This window comes from Lampris incognitus, chromosome 2, assembly GCF_029633865.1.
Source record: "Lampris incognitus isolate fLamInc1 chromosome 2, fLamInc1.hap2, whole genome shotgun sequence".
Lineage (NCBI taxonomy): Eukaryota > Metazoa > Chordata > Actinopteri > Lampriformes > Lampridae > Lampris > Lampris incognitus.
The window spans coordinates 20,207,602-20,226,691 of NC_079212.1; the positions used below are offsets into that span (position 1 = coordinate 20,207,602).

Below are 19,090 nucleotides of genomic sequence, written 5' to 3' on the forward strand. Positions count from 1 at the left end.
GTTCTGCGGGGCCCTCAGATGGATTTTCAACAGGGTTCACTGGGAGTGCGTCTAGTTCAGTCATTTCATCGACTGTCCAGACACATCAATGTCTATGTTAAGGGAAAGGACGAATCTCTCGTCCCTGTGGCCGGGAATGCCGGTCTCACTGTCACACCTCAGGGATATCTCGGCAGGTCACAGAGAAGAGGTCAAGGTCAAAGGGCAACCATTGAGAGAAAAGAACCGGAGGACAAGGACAGACCGCAAACGGTAAAATGTCAAGAAACGCATGCAGCAGAGGTACGGTCGAAAACGGATGCTTCAATCCAAACACACTCTGGGCTGCAATTATTTCACATCAGCTCTCTGGCGACACGATTTGGAGAAAGCTACAATTATGTTGCTAATCACATCAACACAGTTTTCTCCCGAGGCCCCGCCAAAGCCATGCCGGAGACTCTGCGTTTGTCTGACAACAGAGGGTCAACCAGGAGGCAGAGAAGAAAAGCAGCAAGACACCACGGTCAAAGATTAAAAGAGAGGTCGGTCTTAGAAGAAATAAAAATGCGTGCTGGCCAAGCTCAGTGTGCAACAGCTGGACGTGATGAAACTGTCAGTAACTGGGAGGAAGGTTACCGCTACTTTGCGAGACACATTAACAGATACTTTGGTGCTAGTATCGCAGATGACGTGGATCGAGATCGCTGTCAGAAAGAGCAGCTTGCTGCAGAAAACAGAGGCACTTACCAGGATGAGTTCCCTGCACAATCTACCCCCAAATCTCAAAGTGTGCCTCCACAGCTGAAACAGAAAGAACAGCTCATCCCTAATCCCCAAGGCCTCTTCCACACCAGCAGCCACACAATGCATTTTGGGGAGAGCTACTCCCAGATGGCCAATCACATCAACCGATATTTCAAGGGTGAGGGTGTCTTAGAGGAAGAAGAGGATATAAATCATGTGAATGGGATGGATGCTGGATCCACCACCACTCAGAAACGAAGGTCAATATCTCTCATGGACTGTCTCATGCACCCCACAAGTGCCATCCCTAACCTGCTGGGTGGTTATCTAAAACTGCATTCCAGGACCCAGAGCAAGCGATCCAGACCTACCTCAACACCAGTAGAGACTACGTTAAACAGAGGGGTGAGTTGCATAGGATATAATGAAAATAACATTGTAAGTGATGTAATGTAATTCAATTTTTGTTTCACCAAAATTCAACCTTCAAATTAAAATGCAGTTCATGTCTTGAGTTAAAATTATGATAATCAGATTAAAAGGGAATGATAACAAGTTCACTAAGGACTGGGGACCTTTACTGATCTACCTCTCAAGTGAATTGGTTGACCTCCTGATACCCCTTTGTATGTGTGTTGGAAAAACCATGCCTTTTGTTCTACCTCTGAACCTCTGATTCTCTCATGAAGAATGTTTTCCAGTTTAACTACTTGTTGAATTGTTGGTCAACTAAAAAATAAGGCATCTGTCTCAGCTTTCTTTCTTTATGTTCACAGGTTGTCTTGAGTCGGAGGCAGGCAGAGGAAATGACCCATGGGTTGATTGGCAGTATGGGAGCGGCCTTGTCTCCAGATGCTCTGACTGCTCGCATGGAGGAACTGAACGAACACCTTATCCGCTACCCATCATGCAGAGCAATAATGTGGCAGGTTGGTTTGAACATAGACCATCCAAGTCTCATCTCAACAGTGACCTGATCCAAGTGTATGTGTTACAGTAGTTCTGATCCTGTAAACTATCATCTCCTTACTTCCAGGAGAAAATTGCAGTTAAACTGGTGAAGCAACGGCGCAGATATAAAGATGACCATGAACTTCAGAGAGCCATCAGAGAAACTTTGGCTCTGATTGGCTATGTGGATCCAGTCAAAGGTCGTGGAATAAGAGTGCTCTCAATTGATGGTGGTGGTACAAGGTAACTTGAATTGGGAGACAATGACACATGAACATGAATGCAGTTATCAATCTGGTACCACTTTACAATAACATATATTTCATAAAGGGTTTATAAGTGGTTTCTAATTTCTTTATTATGGTTAATAGCTTATTTATGGATTAGAACCTATTATCAGTGATGTATGACTCAGTATAAGATGTAATGTAGCACATTAATAAAAATACATTTTGGTTTGGAGCCCTTTTTATCAATGAGTCGCTATAAACATTCTCTTGGAAACCATGTGACCAGCAAGGCCCGCTGATTCACATTCTCAGTGGGCGACAAAAAAAAGCCTTATGTGATTTGAAAATGTTGAGCAATGTATACACAAAAGTAATTTTTAACACAGTAGCAATTACATTGGTTAAGTTTAGGGTCAAGGTTAGGTAGTGGTTAAATTTAAGGTTAAGTTTAAGTAGCGGTTAGTGGTTTGCTATTTTTGTCAAATCACATAGTTTCTGAGAGAGTGTCTTAAGAGACTCTTCCCCCATGTGGGCTCCCAACATGGCAAACCAAAGTGTTTTTATAAATGCATTATAACATTTTAATTCTGCTTTCTAATGTGTCGATAGATGGGATATTAACCATTAATAAAGTCATAATAGCAACCACTTATCTTTTGGCCTGGTTTCGCGAATGAAGATCTAGGAAGGCAATTGTCCATGTCTGCTGCAGACTTGCTGGTGGCTGACAAGTCTGACGCGGCACCGGCAGGTCCAACCAGAGCGGCCACAGATGAAGGTCTGGTCAGAGGTGGTGGAGGCCTTGCTGCTGTGCTGTTTCCGCCTGCTCCTTTTGTCTTGCAGTCTGGCTCTGCAAATCTCTTTGAAGGAGGAGACAGCCTGGTGGATGGTGCATCTCCAGTCCTCGCAGTCAGAAGCCAGAGTACACCCGTGATGGGGGTCGATGTAGCAGGCATCCAGAACAATCTCAGACAAGTGATGGTCTTCCATTCTGGACCCATGTCCTGCCCAACGTAGTTGGGTCTTCAACAGCACGGCCTCGATGTTATTGACCTCCGCTTGAACAAGGACCTCGACATTGGTGACAAAACTGCTCCAATAGATACCAATGATGGAACAGAGGAAATTAACTTGCAGGTGAGGAGACGAGCTTTGGTTAGGTCACCTTTCCTAGCCCTCTCTCCATGTGGAGCAAGCAGTGCTATCCCTAAAGAAGGCTGCTTGGTCAGTCAGGGTGCTGCTGGATAATGCTGTCACCTCCAGGTTAACATCAGATGACCCATACTTCTGAGGATTGGGACTGCGGCTTCCAGTGACATCCTCCACCTGCCATTTTTGCCCCTTTCCCATTGCTACAGGACTTAAAATGGTTGGTATAATGTGTGGATGTATGCCTTCATGTATTTGCAATAGCGCTTTAAGGTGGAGTGCAGTGTGTGCAGAACTGGCCCCACTCTTTACACTCAAGGGTCATCCACTATGGTCCAGGGTGGTCGTAAGTTTTATGTCAAAGTTTCCCTCTCTTAGGCAGATTGCTATTCAAGGCTGAAAAGGTCCCCCTCCTCATGTGATTTTCAGAGGATTTTTGATTGTACAAATCAACCAACTGATTCCAATGGCAAGGAAACCAAGAGAGTTGGAGGTGATGGATCTCTTACAGCCTCCATCCACCTTCACAGCTGTTGAGTTTGAAGTAACTTTGTCCACCTGGTCCACCGTTGAGGTCTTGTAGGCTGGATCGTTCTTAGTCTGGACTCTCATTCTCAACCTTGCCGCCATGGGTGACCCTGCCAAAAGTTAATACTTCTGACGGCATTGCTCTTGGAGTCATGGGGACATGCAAGCCTCTTCACCGCAACAAGGTAGAAAACCCATAGAAGAGGTAACCACTTATAACACCCTTTTTAAAGTGGTACCATTGATATTTACTCTTCCTATGAGCGGTGTGTATGCTCTCAATTTTACAGGCAACAAGAAAAAATTGGCCAACTATTATATCTATTTTTTTTTCAGGGGTGTGGTTCCTCTGCAGGTGTTGAAGCTGTTGGAAGCTGAAACAGGCAAAAAGATTCACCAGCTGTTTGACTACATCTGTGGAGTGAGTACCGGTAAGGGAACAAGAGCAGGACTGAGAGACTTATCCATGGAACCGCTGGTGTTTCAGTGTATTATCTTCATTAACTTTGCCATCTAAACTTTAAATATCTCCTGGTGGCGCTATTTCTTTCCTCTCTATATATACATGTGTTTCTATCAGGCGCTGTCCTAGCCTACATGCTGGGCCTGTCCCGTTTCTCTCTCGAGGAGTGTGCTGACATGTACCGCCGTTTCGGCTCGGACGTGTTCCGCCAGAACCGCCTGGTCGGTACCGTGAAGATGGGCTGGAGTCACTCCTATTACAACACAGAAACCTGGGAGAGGATACTGAGGTATTCATAACACAGTTTGCCATAATGTACATGTGTTAAAGTATATTTGGCAGATTACTGTAATGCAGTTTGATTATATACTTTTACAGTAATTTCATCTTTTTTTATATATATATATTCAGAGATAAGATGGGTGAGCAGATACTGATCAGAACAGCCAGAGATGAGATAAGTCCCAAGGTAAGGACATTGTCAACATTCACTGTGAACTGTTGATTTTTAAATCAAAAGCAGAGCCAGCCTCATTGCAGCAATGTAATGTTATCGAGTTAAGGAAGCAGAGGGTCCTTCTCTGGTCAAGCTGTAGACAGCAGCGATGTAGATTCCAGCCATTAAACTGCAGTCCGAGGGGCGTCCGGGTGGCGTGGCAGTCTATTCTGTTGCCTACCAACACTGGGATCGCCGGTTGAAATCCCCGTATTACCTCCGGCTTGGTTGGGCGTCCCTACAGACACAATTGGCTGTGTCTGCGGGTGGGAAGCCGGATGTGGGTATGTGTCCTGGTTGCTGCACTGGATTCAGGATTCTTTATTTGCTACGTCTCATTATAAAAGTACAAGAAAGTAAAATGATTGTGTTTCGGCTCCTCAACACTGCAGCAACAATAGTAATTAAATAACAACAAAATGGAACAAAAAGCAGTAATAATAATAAATAGTGTGTGTGTGTTTCACTGCGCATGCTCTGATAACCTCTGGTCGGTTGGGGTGCCTGTTTGGGGGGGGGGGACTGGGAGGAATAGCGTGATCCTTCCACGCGCTACGTCCCCATGGTGAAACTCCTCACTGTCAGGTGAAAAGAAGCTGCTGGCGACTTCACGTGTATTGGAGGAAGCATGTGGTAGTCTGCAGCCCTCCCAGATTGGTAGAGGGGTGGAGCAGAGATCAGGACGGCTCAGAAGAGTAGGGTTATTGGCAGGATACAATAGGGGAGAAAAAGGGGGGGAGATATCCAAAAAAAAAAAAAAAAGCTGTAGTCCAGCATTTCCCAAAGTGTGGCCCACTAGTGGGGTATGTACAGGTTTTGCAAGTCGGCCCCACAGAGGGTTTTTTTTTTCTGTGATTTCAAAAAAGAAGTTGCAAATGCATTCAATCCAAAATTGCTTATCAGATGAAAATCACTTTTAGAATAATATTGTGAGAAAACTTCCAACTGCCTAGCGCGTATCTCCCTTATCAGAAACTCCTCCCTTCTGCACATACTCTCTTCACAGTACTCAAACACACACACACACACACACACACACACACACACACACACACACACACACACACACACACACACACACACACACACACACACACTATTAAACTGGTAATTGTGTTATTAAAATGTGTCACTTCTAGAAACCCATATGCATTAACATACAAATATATTCATTAATACATTTGCACAAAACTAGTTGTACTTCGTTTATTTAGAGAACAGCTTTCACACTTGAGTGCAGCCCTTCTCTCTCGCGGTCCAAAATGTCCATAAAACACATCTATCTTTTTCCAATCCACCTCCAGAGCAGATCATTTTTCTTCAACAATATAATTCAAAATTAAATAGGAACGAGCTTATGCCACTGTATCAGTGTGCATATGTATGGCATATGAGTTTACGTAAATACTTGGGGTCAACTGTCCAAAGTAATAGGGAGTGCAGAAGAGAGGTGAAGAAGAGAGTGCAGGCAAGGTGGAGTGGGTGGAGAAGAGTGTCAGGAGTGATTTGCAACAGAAGGGTACTGGGTAGAGTTAAAGGAAAGGTTTACTAGATGGTTGTAAGACCAGTTATGTTATATGGTTTGGAGACAGTGGCACTGACGAAAAGACAGGAGGCAAAGCTGGAGGTGGCAGAGTTGAAGATGCTAAGACTTTCATTGGGAGTGACGAAGAAGGACAGGATTAGGAACAAGTATATTAGAGGGACAGCTCAGGTTGTACAGTTTGGAGACAAAGCAAGAGAGGCAAGATTGGGATGGCTTGAACATATGTGGAGGAGAGATGCTGGGTATATTGGGAGAAGGATGCTGAATATGGAGCTGCCAGGGAAGAGGAAAAGAGGAAGGCCAAAGAGGAGGTTTATGGATGTGGTGAGAGAGGACATGCAGGTGGTTGGTGTGACAGAGGAAGATGCAGAAGACAGGAATAAATGGAAACGGATGATCCGCTGTGGCGACCCCTACTGGGAGCAGCCGAAAGTAGTAGTATTAGTAGTAGTAGTTTATGCCACTGTAACACACAGGAAATGGAACTCATAATTCCGATGTGAAACATGCCTACTGTAGGATACGGGTGTGGCAGTCCATTTTCAATAAATTTGCAAATAGTATTTAATGTTCATTCATTGGTTGCTGGATTATATGGATATAAATTATTAAATTGCGCTACATTTGGCTCCCAAAACTTGATGTTATTTTCAATTGAATACTTGCTTCTGTTGATGAAGTAAAAATGCTACCATGAAACAAGTCAAATTACCCCCGTGGGTTGTTTATACAGAGGGCATAAAAGGAGCTGATAGGCTGTTGAGTTTTACCTTAATTTCTGAGTGGTCCACAAATGCTTTAATTTTCGAACGGCTGCTCCGGTTCTGTTCTCTCTTTAACTGATTATGATTACTTTTCAAATTTTCTAAAGATAACAGATGTCATTTTGATACCTGGTTAGGTGTCGGCAGTCAGCGCAGTAGTAAATTGGGGAAACAGTCCGAAGGCCTTCGTCTTCCGCAACTACAACCACACTCCAGGGTCTCTGAGCCGCTATGCAGGAGGCTCCGGATACCAGATGTGGCAGGCGGTACGAGCATCGTCGGCTGCCCCGGGGTATTTCCAGGAGTTCCCCCTACAGAGCGACATCCACCAGGTAGGAAAATAACCAACCTCTGTTCTAAAACTGGGATTGTCCATGAGAATGTAAATGTTTCGGCGTTGACTCACCTGCTTCTTTATTCAAAGGAGAGACAAACCCCTGGTAAAAAACACAAAACGCGGATATTATGAAAAAAAGTTATTATGTTATTAAAAATATAGAGCACATACATCCAAGATATTTGTCTCTAAAAGTCAGTTTTTAAGCAGAATTGATCATTTCATGGGTGCTGATATTAAAATTATTTTAACCGCTCAGGGAAACGCGTCAGACTGCTTGTGTATTTGCTGTGATGTCACGTAGGCTCAGCACACATAGGAAAGCTTAAAGTAACGGGATTGCAGGCTATCAAAACAATCATTTTTAACACCATTTTCCTGTGCTTAAGGACTTCCTTGTTTCATACTCGCTGTCCTGCTTATCACTTGCTGCTATCTTGTCTGTGGACGTTAATCTCAGTTTATGAGTTTTGCCTCTTCTGTATTTAATAGTGACACCGCTGGAGTTTTCTCAGCATTGGGCCTTTGTGACAACACACAGCAAGGAACAGAGCAGCCTCATAGGGGCATCATAACAGCAATATAAAAACATTCACAACTTTCTCATAAATGGTCAAACATGGCAGAAACTTTCCTTAGCTTTCCTTCAAGTTACCAATCTAGCATGTACGTATCTATTTTACATTTCACCCATTCAAGTTGAGACTTGAGACAAAATGTGTTCAGTTTTTTTTTTCTCCCCCATTTTTCTCCCCAATTGTTCATTATACCTGTCCAATTACCCCACTCTTCCGAGCCGTCCCGGTCACTGCCCCACCCCCTCTGCCAAGCCAGGGAGGGCTGCAAACGACCACATGCCTCCTCCAATACATGTCGAGTCGCCAGCAGCTTCTTTTCACCTGACAGTGTGAGGAGTCTCACCAGGGGGATGTAGCACATGGGAGGATCACACGATTCCCCCCAGTTCCCACTCCCCCCTGAACAGCCGCCCCGACCGACCAGATGAGGCGCTAGTGCGCTAGTGCAGCGACCAGGAAACATACCTACATCCAGCTTCCCACCTGCAGACACGGCCAATTTGTCAGTAGGGATGCCCGACAAAGCCGGAGGTAACACAGGGATTTGAACCACCGATCCCCATGTTGGTAGGCAACGGAATAGACTGCCACGCCACCTGGACATCCTTCCCATGTTAAATTTTTTTTTGTATTTTAGTACTTACTAAATTTGAAAAGTATATGCTGGTGACATAAGCTTTGGCAATCAAATCATGGTATATGGTAAATCGATTGATTGATTGATCATTTAGAAAGTGCTTTTTCTGGCTGCAATAGCCACTCAAAGTGCTTTACAGTCACTGAATGCATCACATTCATCCAAACACACACACACTCATACATCGACGGCGGTGTCAGACATGAAAGGTAACAACCAGCTCATCAGGAGCAGTGAGGGGTTAGGTGTCCTGTTCAAGGACACCTCAACATTTTTGCAAGCAGGGGTCAAGGATCAAACTGGCAGCCCTGCAGTTACCAGACAACTTGCTTTACCTCCTGAGTCACCATCGCCCCTAATGCAAAGAAACAAGTTTTTTTTTTTGTATTCTGGAACTTTTTCAGAAAATTAAATTTATTCCACTCATAACATCGTCCATGTCAACACCATCACATCCAACAAAAAACATTTTGATTTAAGTCTAATAAATGTCAAATGTCCTAAAGTATCTAACATTGGTGCACAGTTACTCAGATATTAAATGTGTTATTTATTGTGTTACTATTCCACACTATTCTGAACATCCCAGTTTCAAAAGTTCTTTATGACCAAAGTTTTTTAGCATTAAGCATATAAAACAACATTGATAAACACAGAAAATTATTCTCAGTGGTTGACCACTGGACTTCTGAAGTGTCGCACTCTTGGGCCGAGTTTGTTGGTTCCTCTGAAGCGCTCTGATGAGGTCATTGTGGAAGAGAAGGGTTCTTTTGATCAAAGGATTTTTAAGCTAACTTCCTTGCATTATTTTCTTGCTCTCTGTGGAGAATCTGAGTTTTATTGTGCACTGGCTTTCTTCGCCATACTTGCTTTTGCAGTTTGTTCCGCGCATGTTTTACCCTCCTTAGTTTCTTTTTCAAAGCTTTGATTTCTGTAGAATGTCTTCTCCTAGTTTATCTCCTTTGCCTTTGACTTGCAAGATACCGTCTACTGCTGTGTGGCTCTTCTACACTCTGGTCTAGTGGATTATCAGCGGGTGTGTCAGCCTGTTGTGTTATACTGCTCTCTCTCTCTCACTCTGTTTTCTGTGATTTTTTTAAAAAAAAATGTATCCAAGTTCTTCTCTGACACTCCTTTTCCCTTTCACTCATATCTTCTATGGTTCTTATCCTCCCATCTTGAATCCTTTGTTTCCGCCTTTGCTTTTCCTTCTCTAGCATCTCTCTTTTCATCTCTGGCACTGTACACTTTCTCTCCTCTCACTTTTTAGTACTCCCTGTCCCTTTTCCTCTGCTTCGTCAGTGACAGTTTCTGTCTAGCCATGCTTACCTAACCTACAGATTATTATAATGTTATTATGATAAGAAAAGGTATATTGGAAAACTGTATTCATAAATTCTCAGTCTTTCTGTCTGTCTGTGGGCGCAATCATGGTGGAGACATAATAGCAAATAGTCCTGTCGTATGTGTGTGTTTGTGTACGCTAGATCACAATAGAGAGAGAATACAAAACAGTTAAATCAAACTATCCTTTTGGTGTGTGTGTATGTGTGTGTGTGGGGAGGGGGGGGTGCGTGCGTGTGTGTGTGAGCGTATGTAAGTTAGATCATGAGAGACCTTATATGAAATATGTTATGGGAACAGTTATCATCGCCGTCAGATGATACGTCCACACCATCAGTCCCAAAATCTAGCAGTGTTGCTGTCTGAAATTGTTGACAAAATTTATTTTACATCTCAAAAATGGCATGGTGGCCCAGTGGTTAGCATTGTTACCTCACAGCAAGAAGGTCCTGGGTTCGAACCCCGGTGTTGTCCAACCTTGGGGTCATCCCAGGTCATCCTCTGTGTGGAGTTTGCATGTTCTCCCCGTGTCTGTGGTGGGTTTTCTTCGGGTGCTCCGGTTTCCCCCACCATCAAAAAGACATGCATGTTAGGGTTTATACTCCTTTCTGTGCCCCTGACTAAAGCATGGCAAGACGAACTGGAGTTGGTCTCCAGGCATTGCACGAGTGGCTGCCCACTGCTCCTAGCTACACAGCTAGGATGGGTTAAATGCAGAGCAGAAATCAAAAAAAAAATTTTTTTTTAATTTAGTCTGCAATGGAACCATTTTGTTTTTCCTCAGTTGCTAGCTACCTCTAAACCCTAACTTAAACACCTGCATATATTCCAAAATTCTTAACACATTTTACTATATAAAAGCTGTGACCTCAGCAATATCAATATTGTTCCTTAACATTTTCAAAAAGTTGAAAACTTACCAGACCATGTGTGATACAGTTGTGGTCAGCAAGAGCAGTATGTGATCAAAGGGTCCTCAAGAATATAGGTACCTTGGGTAATTCCTGATTTGTTCATGATAATGTAAAAATCTGATGGTTTTGACAGAAATTTAGGACACGTTTGTAATAAGCAGATTTTTGCTGAAAATTCTGTTACAACATCACCATATGCACTGTTTATTATATTAGTTATTAATGTCTTCTAAGTTATCCTCATACTTACACATTTTAAGATGTTTTAACCCTTTTTTGGGCAATTTGAAATATTGATTTCTTGTTGAGGAAAAGTTACAAAACAAATTATGTGCTTGGTCATCTAAAAAAAAATCGCCTGACTGGTTCCAGGATCAAGATGAAGTATTCCAAGAACTGGTACAGGAAAAGCAAATGCTTTACAATGCCCACCTGAAAGAGAACTCTGAGAAGAGTCAATCGGCCTTCAAGGCAATTAAAGCCAAAGTTCAGAAGGAGATTAGGGTGATGAAGGACAACTGGTGGAGCAAGAAAGCAGAAGAGCTGCAGGCCTTAGCAGATCAAAATGATTTGCATGGACTCTCCTCTGCACTGAGAGCCATCTATGGCCCAAGAAGCAATACAATAGCACCAGTAAAAATGGCAGATGGAGGTAAGCTGTGTACTGGCCTGATAGAAATCACAGAAAGATGGAAAGAGCACTTCTGCACCCTCTTGAATCAAGAAGGATCAGCAGATCCAAATGCATGCTTACAAGTGGCTTACAAGAAGACTGATAAGAGAAGACCTCTGTGAGCTGATCACAATGGCTAAGTAAAGAAAGGACTTAAAGACACCAGAAGTATAAAGGCACCAGGACAAGATGGCATCCCATTACACATCCTGAAGTATGGTGGCTCAATACTTAAGTCAGAGCTGCTAAAGCTCTATAATGCCTGCTGGCAGAACCAATGCCTTCCTCAAGACTTCAAAGATGCTTTGATTGTGACCATCTACAAGAAGAAGGGTGAACAAAGCGATTGTGTAAACCACCGTGGGATCTCACTTCTGTCGACTGCTGGAAAGGTCCATGCTAAGAGCATACTGAACCAGATAAAGATCCTTTCAGAAGAAATGTTGCCTGAAAGCCAATGTGGTTTCAGATCTGGTAGATCCATCACAGACATGATCTTCACCCTAAGACAACTCCAAGAGAAAGCAACCGAACAGCACCAGCCACTTTACAATGTTTTTGTGGACTTTTCAAAAGTGTTTGACACTGTTGATAGAGAGACACTGTGGAAAGTGCTAGAGACTTATGGCTGCCCCCAGAAACTGATCAGTATCATCAGACTTTTCCATGATGATATGACAGGGAAAGTATCAATTGGAGGAGACGTCAGCTATGCTTTCAACATCAAGCATGGAGTGAAGCAGGGATGTGTGTTGCACCGACCCTATTGACGTTATATCTCACTGCAGTCCTAGAAACAAAGTCAGCCAACTTGAGAGGTGGCTTGCACATCAGGACCTGAACAGATGGAAACCTCTACAATCTTGCGAAACTCGATGCATCTACCAAAACAAGAGAACTCTTGTGTTCGAGAGCTTCTCTATGCAGATGACTCAGCTCTGGTTGCCAATGGTCCTGGAGAAATGCAAGAAATAGTTGACCGCTTCTCTTCAGTGGCTACCCTCTTTGGACTGAAGATCAATGTCTCCAAAACAGAGCTTCAGAAAAATCCCGAAGAAGGTCAGCCAAGTATTTTGGTTAATGGAGCAACTCTGAAGACCACTGAGTGCTTTACCTATCTGGGCAGTGCTGTGACAAGTACAAACTCCTCTGACTTAGAAGTGGACAGAAGAATCCAAGTGGCCACAAAAGCCTTTGATGCCCTCCACAAATGACTTTGGTCCCACCACGATGTCAGGCTGGCAACTAAGATCAAGGTCTACAACACAGCTGTTCTCTTGTCTCTACTATACTCTACTAAATGCATGAGACCCTGTATCACAAGCTCATCAAGAAGCTCACCAGCATACAACTTCGTCATCTGCAAAAGCTGCTGAGAATCAGATGGGAAGACAAGATGCCCGACGTGAAAGTATTGAGACGTGCTGGTACTGTCAGTGTTGAAGCCCTAATAACAGCCTCCCAGTTCAGATGGGCCGGCCATGTGAGAAGAATGCCAGACAACCACCTACCAAAAGGTTTTCTACAGAGAGCTGTGCCAGGGAAAAAGGAAGGCGGGAGGCCAGAAGCTACTGTGGTTACATAAGCTACACAAAGATGTGCTCAAGTGCCACATTAAGATCTACAGCATAGATGACTCCAGCTGGGAGACAGTGGCCCTGGACAGACAGAGATGGCACTCCACAGTAAGGCAATCGAGAACAGCTATTGAACAAAAGAGACAAGAATCCTGTGATAAGGCCCACCATGCAAGACATAACAGACCAACTCAAACAACATTCGTCTGTGACAAATGTGGATGGTATTGCCGCTCTGATGTGGGCCTGATGGCCCACAGGTGTGCTTGCTGAGCTTAAACTGCATCACAGTCATCATCGTTTCGATAGACGACCGAAGATATGTTCAAATAAACATTTAAAAAATGTTATGGGCATACACAGTGCTTTCTACATGTAACTTCTTATGTAATTTATCATTATAAAGGTCTTGATCCGCCCCCCCCCCCCACTTGTACTTGGCCAATTTCCCCACTCTTCTTAGCCTTCCCGGTCTCTGCTCCACCCCCTCTGCCGATCCGGGGAGGGCTGCAGACTACTACATGCCTCCTCCGATACATGTGGAGTCGCCAGCCACTTCTCTTCACCTGACAGTGAGGAGTTTCACCAGGGGGACGTAACACATGGGAGGATCATGCTATTCCCCCCAGTTCCCCCTCCTCGCCGAACAGGCGCCCCGACTGACCAGAGGAGGCACTAATGCAGCGACCAAGACACATACCCATATCCGGCTTCCCACCCACAGACACAGTCAATTGTGTCTGTAGGGATGCCAGACCAAGCCAGAAGTAACACGAGGATTCGAGCTGGCTATCTCCATGTTGGTAGGCAATGGAATAGACTGCCATGCTAAAAAGGCCTTGATTTTTAGCAAAAATAACAGTTTTCTCTGTAGGACATGTTTTGTCCCGAGTCTCAAGAATGGGTGATTTACTATCCTTTCAACAAGCAAATCAGGATCATCAAACACATTGAAGGACAACTCAAAATGCGTTGCTTTAGTTAATGGTATTTTTCTGTGTCTTTGTAGGACGGAGGGATTATCCTCAACAACCCCTGTGCCTTGGCTGTCCACGAGAGCCGACTGTTGTGGCCCAACCAGCCTTTCCAGTGCGTTTTGTCTCTTGGCACTGGCCGCTACGACAGTGCTAAAAGGGGTCCCATCACATCCACCAGCTTGAGAGCAAAAATTAGCAACTTGATTAGCAGTGCCACAGACACCGAGGGGGTCCACACTCTGCTGGATGACCTGCTGGCCCCGGACATCTACTTCCGCTTCAACCCCATGCTGAGCGCTGAGGTGTCCCTGGATGAGAGCCGGCGAGGTGCCCTGGATAAGCTGCAGGAAGACACCCAGATCTACCTGGAGAGGAACCGGCTTAAGCTGGCCAGGCTGTGTATGGTCCTGGGGGCGGAACGTTCAGCTGTCAATCAAACTGAGGACTGGATCAGGGAAAGGGCCTGGGAGCTGAAGCAGAGATGGGTGTGAACAGGTATGCGTGTGTGTATATAAAAAAAATGCACATGAAGGTGTGTGCATGCACACACACACACACACAGGCTTGCACACTTACAAACATGCAAAAAAAAATTTATATCTGTCACACACACACATGCATGCATGCACACACATTCTCACACACTTATAGAGACAAATCGGGGTTCTGTTCAGCACTTATATTAAAGTTTGTTGTGACCCAAACCCTATTTTCATGCAAAAGTCTCAGTTGCTTGAGATTGACATGGACATAAAGTAAATATGCACACAAAGGCATGTTAACTTCAAAGAGCAAGTTTAATTTTATAAGTACTGTATGAAAAAGCTGTGATATCACAAATAAAACGCTAATTCCAGCCTCTCAGATTTTGGTTTCAAAAATAAAAATTCCCATTTCATTGACTCAAAAATGTAAATCCTGCTGACTATGTTTTATGTAATGTATTTATTAACTTATTGTCTGAACTTGAGTAGACACTTTCTTGAAATGTGATTCTGAATTAGTGACCTACATTTGAATACGTTTAATCTTTTGCACATTGTCTGAAATCTTGCACTGAAAAAAAAAATTTGCACCTATTGTTTTAGCATTGTATTTTTGTGACTATATATTGAATAAACTGGTGTCAGTTATCAAATCTATGTTTTTCTTGTGCGTTTTTTTTTCCCGGTGTCAACCCTGATGCATCATGGTTTCTTTAGCTTACTTAACAATGAAATAGTTATCAACATGTCTTTGTGACCTGGTCAGAGAGTACGGGTAATAATGTAAGAGCTTACTGGTCAAGAAGTAGTACAGTATGTCATGTAGTGTGAACTGAGAATCACTTGAATGTCCAGGGTTAAAAATCAGCCCCCCCCCCCCCCCCTTGCTGGAAGCTGTAGGCCAACTCGCCCAATCCACAATAGACTGACTTTGTTTGAGACAGAGAGAGTCCTTGTGTGAGAGAAAGCGTGTGTTTGTGCCAGCCAGAGGGAAGACACAATGGCAGTAGCCAACCCCCACCTAACGTTTCACTCCATTGAAAAATAACAGGACAGATTTCAAAAAGAAAAAAAAAAGTCATTATTCAATCTCAAGTCATACCGTAGATGGTTGCAATTTGATTAAGTTAAGAGAATCAGATGATGGGTGACATATCAAATCTATTTCCAACTCCCCCTCCTATCACAATGGAGATGACGTTATATTGATGTTGTGGATTGCACAAAGGATTTCTTATGATAGGCGCGCTGGCTGTTTGCCAGTCGTGTGACCGGAGCCCGGGGCCAGCTGTCATGATGGATCCACACGGGCCTCTGTTGCCCCTTCACTGTCACTTTTCCCTCACCTGCTCCTCTTTAACGGAGCATCAGACATCACAGTAAAATACAGACGCTGATAATGAGGCCGGGGTACGTCTACCCTGAGAGAAGATGATGAGAGGAGCCCCACTTTGAAAGGATGTGAGAGGCGGAACTGTACCCACACCAGGAGTGGAAAAACGTGGCCAGGGGGCCGAGGAAAATACCGGCGCCACAAAGGTAGGACCTACAAAGAAATCATTAGTTCATTCCTAGTTTGCCACATTGTAACATTGTTGTAACAACAGATTGGCTATTCATGTGGAATGAGAGCAGCTTGTGATGCAAGCAGAGCAAGTTTTGAATGACAGATGACATAGAGAGCGTTTTACTATGCAAAGGAGTGTTTTGATACCAACAGCTGTTATCCAAGATGGGAGGCATCACTGGAAGTCGAGGTTATAATGATGTCATACTTCGTCAAGGGGTTGGGTCTTCAATTGAATCAGCAGTTTTGTACAGTAGCAAATACTGCTGTATATTGTCTAGTTTCTATGATTGCCATAAAGACTGATGGTATGCGTTTACTGCATGCGGTCTTGTGGCACATGTGTGGCAGTAATATCGTATGAGATATATTTGTTTCAGCAAGATTTGGGGAAATCAAAGGTAAATATTATAGAGCACCAGATACCTATTTTATACCAAATGCATTTGAGGCAGTTATTGTCATTCACAATAGCGATGCCAGTGCTGCTGGTCATATTTAAATGGTGGTGGGATATCTTAGTAGTAGTTACTGGTGACATTAGCCTAGCCAGAGGGCCTGGTTTGATCCCCTGTGCATCTATGCCTACTGAAGTAACCTTTGAGGAAACCTGCTCCAGAGTACACCACATCAGCCGGCTTCAAATAAGCATATGAAATTCTCCCTGCACTCAAAAAAAAATTTTTTTTAATTAAATGTTGGATTAACTTAAAAATGTTGTCAAGTAGTTAATTAGGCAACTTCTTAGCCTCTTGGTTTATTAAAATGTACTCAAGGTATTAGAATTTACTTTACGCAGTGGCTGGTCACTGCATGACATCAGCACCTCTTTGTGTACAGAATAGGGATTTGTGGTACCCCCCCCCCCCATCCCTCGGGTTAGAGTCTGACGTTAGAGTCTGAGCGATACAGGTGGTCTCTGAGCCTGCTGCACAGGCCATCCCGTACATGAGATGGCCCGGCACGCCATCTGCTCTTGTCTGAGTCCTGCGTGGCCGGCCACACGTGCCGGAGGAGACCCACAAGCATAGAGACCCTCTTGTCGTCACTGAGCCAGCTCTGTCCGCCTTTCTATGCCACTCCAGTGTGCAATCTGGTGCATGGCACCGATCACTGGTCCCTGCCAGGCCTGCTTCAACTGAATGTACGGGCCGAGAAAATGGCCAACCTTGAGAGGCCAGAGGGACTCATACATACAATACACACATACACATCAGGAATCAGGAACACTTTATTTCTGAACTGGGAATTGGAACTGGAACTGGAAATATCATTATAATAGGAACTGGGGGAAATATTGTTTCCCCCAGCCCCCAGCAGTGCAACACAAAGACAGAACACGTATCCAAAAACTACAAGAACTACAAGAACACATATATCCAAACTAACACATATGTCCAAACTAAACACAAAAAATCACTGTCCAAGGGAACGAACACCAGCCAAGATGACTGTTGGAACTGCCGGTCTGCGTGGGCTAGCAGTTAGCTTAGCCTGGCCCACTTCCACGTCCTTTCAGACCCCCCACGATGTTTCCTCTTCAGGCGCAGCTCTGGTCAAGGCCGTGGTCCTTAGATCCACCGGACGAAGCAGACCAGACTCCCTCAGCTGATCCAACTCCAGCTCTCCCAGCCAGACACCTTCAACACACCTCCCCGCACTCCAAACGACAACACCAAAAACACCACAGTCGACGTCAGGCAAGGCCACCGCCAGACCGTCCTCGGTGTTATCGGAACTGTCTGTATGGGCTAGCAGTTAGCTTAGCCTGCCCCTGTGTCTGCGTCCTGTCAGACCGCCCTCAGTGTTACCCTTTCGGGCACAGCTCCAGGCAGGGCTGTAGTCCTTGAGCCCACAGGACACAGCAGACCAAGTTCTCCCAACCAATCCAGCGCCAGCTCTCCCAGCCATCAAATGAAGGTAAAACTTAGACATAGACATGGACAAAGACACTGCATGGACGATACTGAGTGAGGCCGCCGCAAAAGTGAATTCAAGCTGCCATCTTCCCACACTGGTACTGGGTGAGGCCGCTGCAAATGTTAATTCGCGCCGCTGTCTTCCCACACCAGAAGAGGAAATACATGCATACATGCATACATACATTCACACATACATACATACATGCATACATTGCATTACATTGCATTACATTACATACATACATACATACATACATACATACATACATACATACATACATACATACATACATACATTACAATACATACATACATACATACATACATACATACATACATACATACATACTCTTCTTTTGTTTTCTGTCGTGAGGCAATTGCGAGTTGTGTTTCAGTCACACGTATAGTGGTGGTTGTGGGGGTCAAAGGGTGAAGAACCAGTCAGCACGCCTCTACGACACCGTGCTGACGGACTCTTGGACAGCTTACATCACTCAAAGTGCTGAATAAACGAGAGGATCCCCATTCAGATGAACGATCCGATAACCCTTGAAAGCAGTTTGAGGCCCACGTGTCATTTTGATGACATTCATACTTGATAACATCAAGTCAATAGGAGTGTTTGCCACTTCCAAAGCTTTTGTGTTGTCCCGTCAATGCCTTTCTGTATACGGGATCTTGTGTTGGATGCCTCAACACCTACAGTAGATGGACAGCATTGAGGTGGCTTTTGTCTAACTCTGACGGCTCCTCCTGCGCCTCTAGGAAAGAAGTTTTCCTTTTCTTTTCTTTTCCCAGGCTCCTTTCATTTGAATGGCAATGACCTTGCCTCCCTCGAGGATGTGCGTCTGAATGAAGTCAAATCTCTGTTTCGCACAGATGTCAATAAGGTATCATTTGGTTTGAACAACTGAATGTGTGTGGAGGAGGGTTAACAAGTTTAATATTACACCGTAATTGAAAAAGCATCTGATTGTTCTTTAATAAGAGTCCATCGCTGTGTCATGGCTGTTGCACTGAAGTCTTATGACAGAGGTTTTTACCAGATGTACAATTCGTATGAGAGAAACAAATATTGCTTTCATGCCCTGTTCTCCCCCAGCCAACAATAAAGCCCACATTTTGATGTCATCATAAACTACAGGAATGCAAATTGTGCAGAATATGGACTTTTGTGCTTCCAATCAGCAAGTATTTTTGCATGCTGAGAAATCGCATGGAATCAC

The 19,090-nt window shown here is 44.1% G+C and overlaps 1 protein-coding gene across 1 annotated transcript; it reads left to right on the plus strand.

Moving 5' to 3' along the window:
* Nucleotides 1-429: 429 nt before the first annotated feature.
* Nucleotides 430-15,028, plus strand: LOC130129112 (calcium-independent phospholipase A2-gamma-like). The gene is made up of 8 exons (XM_056298913.1): nucleotides 430-1,131; nucleotides 1,503-1,655; nucleotides 1,763-1,920; nucleotides 3,921-4,015; nucleotides 4,165-4,336; nucleotides 4,459-4,516; nucleotides 6,991-7,185; nucleotides 13,923-15,028. Exons 1-8 carry the CDS (start codon nucleotides 430-432, stop codon nucleotides 14,379-14,381), a joined length of 1,992 nt encoding a protein of 663 aa, XP_056154888.1. The 3' UTR covers nucleotides 14,382-15,028.
* Nucleotides 15,029-19,090: the final 4,062 nt, after the last annotated feature.